General features: G+C 46.6%; 1 protein-coding gene across 1 annotated transcript in view; it reads left to right on the forward strand.

The window, feature by feature from the left end:
- Positions 1–498: 498 nt before the first annotated feature.
- Positions 499–5,799, forward strand: part of CCDC42 (coiled-coil domain containing 42) — a 7,437-nt gene continuing 2,136 nt past the window's right edge. The window contains exons 1-6 of the mRNA XM_006031274.1: positions 499–783; positions 1,297–1,402; positions 1,674–1,778; positions 2,549–2,746; positions 4,010–4,231; positions 5,539–5,697. Coding sequence (XP_006031336.1) covers positions 707–783; positions 1,297–1,402; positions 1,674–1,778; positions 2,549–2,746; positions 4,010–4,231; positions 5,539–5,697 — 867 coding nt within the window. The 5' untranslated portion in view covers positions 499–706. The remainder of the gene's footprint in view (positions 784–1,296; positions 1,403–1,673; positions 1,779–2,548; positions 2,747–4,009; positions 4,232–5,538; positions 5,698–5,799) is intronic.

Consider the following 5,799-nt stretch of genomic DNA (forward strand, 5'->3'; position numbering starts at 1 on the left):
TTATTTGATTTTGGTTTCCATGAAACCAAAATCAAATGCTAAAATATATAGGTATTTAAAATTTATTTTATAATAATGATTGAGGCACTGGTAGGCTTCCAAATTGCTTTAAAATTGTAAATATATCAATAAAACATTGTGTTAAATTAATACTTATAGGTAGTGGTGTTTCATTTTTAATCACAGAAAAATGAGGATTTGGGGTTTTTTAATCAGAGAATTTGGGATTTTTACCAGACAACTTGCCATTTTTAAATAGAGAAAACCAGGATCCCCGATGATCTTGTAGCCCCGCAGGTGGGGACTGGGGTGGTGGCTACAAACCAAGAGGAAAACCCAAATCCCAGCCCGATTGGAGCAGATTTTCCCAACTGGATCCTGAGGTTGCTAAGTAACAACTTTGGCATCGTCCAACCGATCCCAACTGTCTGTGGAACTTCTCACCAGGACTCCGTCTCCGTCTCCTTCCCCTCACACTGCTTGGGGAGGAGGCAAAGGGGAACAGTACCCTGGAAGGAAGAGACCGGAGGGACTCTGGGCCGCGCCGCGGTGTAGCGTGCTTGTGGATCCCCCGGCAGCTCCTTCCGAGCGTGCCAGGCTGTGCCCCCGAGACCCACAGAGGGCTGCCCAGGCAGAGCAGCATCTGCATCGAGGGGTGGGAGGGGGCCTACTTGGCTTCTTGCCTGTCTCTTGAGGAGCCAACATCATGGCCACCATGGAGGAAGAAGACTTGTTAGAGTATTTTTGTGTGCAGTATGAACAGAGGCTCCTGAAGCTGTTGATGTGAGGAAGATACTCCCTTTCCCTTCCCATCTTCCTGCTCTCCCCTCCACTTTTCTCTATGAGACCCTATATTTCCACTCATCTCTTCTTCCTCTGCCATTTCTACCCACTGCCATCTCTCATTCCATTCTTCTGTCTTCCATTGTCTCTACCTTTCCTTTTTTCCCACACTTCCTTATTTTCCCTTCATTTCCCCGCCCCCCAATTCTGTTGTCATCTCAAACCTGTCTTTCTCCCTGAGTACGAGTAGACTTTAATCTCCCTGTTGATGTGCCCTGGGATGCATGGTGCTATACCAGTGGGACTCCACCCTAGGGGATGGGATATTCATTCATGACAGGAGCAGGGACTCATTGCTAGACTGGCTCTCAGCCATTCATGTGCACGAGGATCCAGGACAGGCTGAGACAGGCAGGCTAAGTTCCATCTCCCTGGTGTCATCCAGGCAGCCTGAAGCATATGGATGCAATCTCATGTACCCTCACAGGGAAAACTTCTGTAACTTTCTGGCAGGAAATTCCCAGTGACTGAAGAGCAATCCCCATCTCCGTCCGTTCGGCTCCTAGAGAAGAAGAAAGAGTCTAAGCTGGTACATAGGACTCTGGAAGCGCAGAAGGAGGTGAGAGAAATGTGAAGGAACCCTGCCAGGCCTGTGTGAGCTGCAACACCAACCACCAGCTCAGCCAGCACATTCTGCTCTGGCCCTCTCCCATCAGCTAACCATCTGTTCACCTGTTCTGCACCTCTGAGAAACACAACACACTTGCTGGGTGACTAATCTCTGACCATTGCTGTGGAAGTCAAGAATGGGGAATACTATTGATATGTAGAAGGGACACTTCTCCGAAACTGAGCAGCTGGCTCTTGTTCACTTTTTTCTCCATCTCTAGGCATTCAGAACAAGGATGGAAGCCCTGAACAGCCGCTGGGAGGAGCTTAAGGCCAAGGAGGTTCAGCTAAAGGCTTATATCCAGAAATTTGAGCAGTTCATACAGGTACAAGCAGCCCGTCATGACTTGTCTAACATGTCCTTCACCTGGAACACCAGCTCGCTGCTCTCTTTCCATGTACAGGGAGTTTCCAAGATGCACCTGAACACTCCTCTGAAATCATCTTCACTCCCAACTATCTTTTCAGCCTGAAAGATGGGCAGCTGTTGAAAAATTGATATGTCATGGATGGAGACACAACCTTATCCCCTAACGAACTCTAAGCCTCTCCACTCCATAACACAACCAAAGAAATCTTGGTAGAGGCTCTCTAGGAGACAGGTTGTTCCATGTTGATCAAGCCGGCTTTGTTATGCTCAGCACTAAGACAATCTCACCATCAGCAAGTGGCCTCTGTTTTCTGCCCCATTGCTAGTAGTAGGACAGTCCTTGCATCCCTCCCTACAGACAGGTGCTAACAGTCCTGAAAATGATTGGGCATTATTCCACCTGCTGGTGATTCTCTCTATTGCTAACGTGTCTGTTGATGCTGGAGGGGTGGTGGAGGGCTGAACATATCTAACACTAGGGGTGTGTAGCTCTGCTTCACATGGGTTGCTTTCAACTCTGGAACCTCATTCCTTTTCCAAATGTCAAGTGTTGTCAGTATCCTGAAAGTGGAATGGGCCAAACAGGAGATGGGTCACAGGGGAGGTATCTTCTTATAATACTGTCATATAACTAACCCACCTCATCTCTTCTCTTCATTGTTCTTCCTTTGGTGTGATATGTTTGTTTGCCTGGGGGTTCAATTTGCTGATGGGGGGCATTGCAAGGAAAATGACCAGAAGCGAATCCGAGCCCTCAAGAAAGCCAGCAGAGAGAGAGACCTGAAGAATCAGAGAATAAAGGAGCTGGCAAAGACCAAGCAGGGTATGGTGGTCCTGAAGAAGGGGCACCAGAGTCTCTACAACAAGGTGCAACAGTACTCAATCTTCAACAACTATCTGGAGAAGGTGGTGGAGATCTCGGAGGTAAGTCTGGATGCAAGTGTAAGGGACCAGGGCATAGGTGGTCTCGCTTAATGGTTAGGCCAGCAAGGGAAAGCAAGGCCTGGGGCTGAGTCAAAGGACACAAGCCATATACCAAAGCCAGAGGGAGATCCAGAAACAGAATCCACAACACAGTCCAGGGTCAGGATCTAGAGATCAGATGCCACATAGCAATCCAGGGGGTAATCCACAGGGCAAAGTTCAAAAACAGAACCAAACTGGGGTCAGGAATGAGGAAACAGAACTGTGAGGAAATTCAAAGCCCAAGTCCAGAAATAAGCCAGAAAACTGCATCAGGAACCAGAAGGTTTGCCACAGCAGAACTGTTGACTGGCCTGCAGACCCAGGGGCCCAGCTGTGGATCCCCACAGCTAAATGGGTACGTGGTGATCCCAGCAGCCAATTAGGATGCTTGCTGCTCCTAAACTGGGGCACAGTTAATTAGCTGGGCCTTGCTACAGGTACTTGGGTACTTGGTTCATGCTAGCCTGCCTGCTCAGAGTCCCTGACATCACTGGGCCCAGGCTGGTCTGCCTGATCAGTGTCCCCAAAGGAAAGGCAGGACCCAGAGCTGGATCCATTAAGAGAGATCATCAGGAATGAGAGAGGTATTTTTTTTATGCTTGAAGGGAGCAGGACCTTGAAAGGTGTAGAAAAGTAAAAGTGGGACATTAATGTACTGTGAGTAACTCAGCCAAGGACACAGAGCTTGAGAAAAGCCTCCTTTGTGCCTGTGTATTTAATATTACATTTTGGTTGGAAAAAAACATGCCTGTGAAATAGAAGCACCACCAGCCGCTGGGTCTGGCTTATAATGTTCTCAGGAGTCTGTTTGCTATTTTTTTGGTCCGAGTGATAGCAATTCCCCTGTGTGATGCAGAATACTCTCTCATGTCATGCTGATAATGATGGTGGGACAGATGTGTTACTCTCTTGTATGCAAGTGATATCGTCATGATACCTTCCTATGGTTGGGGTGATGTCAGTGCTGAGACAGATGATATTTACTGTCATGTTGATATGATGACAAGAAAATGGGAATGAAATTCTCTGGCCATGCCAAGTTAACCTTCTCCCCATTTAGGATGGTGATACTCAATGTAGGTTGGATGCAATATTTGGTACAACACTGATATTCTCCCAAGTTAAGGAGGTAACATATTCTTTGCTTGGGCTGGGAGTTGATATTCTCCAGCATGCTGAGTTGGAACAGAGGGCAGTAATGCTGGGTACAATATGATGCAGTTTGAGGAAATACGAGAAGTTATTGGCCGGTACAAGACACTGGTGGGAATGCAGCAGGATCTCATGGTGTCAGCACTAGAAGACCAGGAGCAGATTGAGCAAGCTAAAACCCATCTGGCAGAATACACTGAGAAGAAGGATGATGAGATCCTAAAACACAACAACGAGCTAGCAAACCTGCAGATGCGCTTTGATCGTGCCCGCAGTGATGTCATTAGGAGGGTAAGGAGATCTTCACCATACATATGCTCTTTTCCTGCCCCTGAACAAGGGAAGGAGGTACCCTTTGATTTGCTGTATAGTGGTGGGATGGGAGACCAGCACAATAGTGTAACACTGTTGCCCACTTTGCTGAGTGATGCCTCATTCTTGGAGTAATGGGTCATTGCAAGCCCCAGTTACAGCCTTCATTTCTCTACCTAACTAGACAAGAGCAGGCTGATATATTCTCCAGGTTGTTAGGAGGTTACAAAATCACAGACATTAGGTTTTGTCCAGAGTAAAAGAATCCTACTGCACTGATGTAAAATCAGTCTGTCTACACTAGGGCAGGTTAATAAAGCAACTATCATGAGCTTCTTGAAGTCTTTATGTATTGGTTATGGTCTCTGAAATAAGGAGACCTGAGTTAAGTGTGGCTTAAACAAATGGGAGGCATGGAAGTATTTAACAATAAGCCAAAGGAACACTTAATCTTTGGTCAGATCCAGAACATCTCCAACACTGGACGGGGCAGTCATGTTCTTCCATAACGTTGTCTAGAAGAGTTGAAACTGTCCTAAGTTCTGGGGCTTCCACCATCTCCCAGGGAGATGTTCCCATGGTCTCGTAGACCTCAGAGTGAATGTATTTTTGCTGATGTTCAGCATGCAGTTTTCTTGAATTAATTTAAATTTATTACACCAAGTTATAACCCCTTAATTCATCCCTTCTTTTGCTCCCTCCTTGGTGTTGTCAGGAAACTTGCAGACAGTTGTCAAGGCTCTCATATTTCATGTTTGGTTGCCAAGGCTGTGGGTATAATGTCCTTGTGTAGTTTCCCAGTGCCTGGTGAACATACAACAGCCACTGATGCTGCTTTGGATTCTTTTTTCCCCCAAAGGCATATCAATCTACTGCTTCTTTCGCTATGGTGCTCTTTAGCATTTCCCCAGCCTCTACAGATGCTTCTGTTCCCACATCCTGCATCATGCTTGCTAGGTTTTTTTGATGCCCCAAACTGCTTTTCTGAATTCTGACACCCTGGTGCAAGCACATTATTCTGGAAGTTTACTGGTACCCTGATAAAGTTAATTCTCATGGGTACTTACACAATCCAACTACTTATGCAATCCCAAGTTTATACTTACTTACACAATCCCAAGCTTCTAAATTTGAATGCAAATAGAAGAGCAGGTTCTAGGCTTTACAGCATCCAGGGTAACATAAGAAGAGGCATGCAAATCATGGGCTCCTGGGGATGCCGTCTTCAGCAGTATGCCAACTTCTTTGCTGAGTCTTGTGTCTACTGGTCTCCCCTCTCTCTTCAGGAATCTCGCTGGGCCCATATTCAGAACACTGCAGCTAAGAAAACCCTTAAGCTGGGCACCATCAAAATGGCTACCCTGAACCTTTTCCAAAGTGTGAGCAAGCAGCTGAAGGAGACATTGAGCGTGCCAGTCGAGGACACCCACAAGCAACTGGACATGGTAGAGCATCTATCCTTGTTTGCACACTTAAAAGAACAATAGCCGCATCTCCCTGCCCATGGGGCCAGAAACTGTGCTCTGTCATTGTAGAGCAGGGAAAGA

The sequence above is a fragment of the Alligator sinensis genome, unplaced genomic scaffold (assembly GCF_000455745.1).
Source record: "Alligator sinensis unplaced genomic scaffold, ASM45574v1 scaffold17_1, whole genome shotgun sequence".
In the NCBI taxonomy this organism is placed as follows: Eukaryota; Metazoa; Chordata; order Crocodylia; family Alligatoridae; genus Alligator; species Alligator sinensis.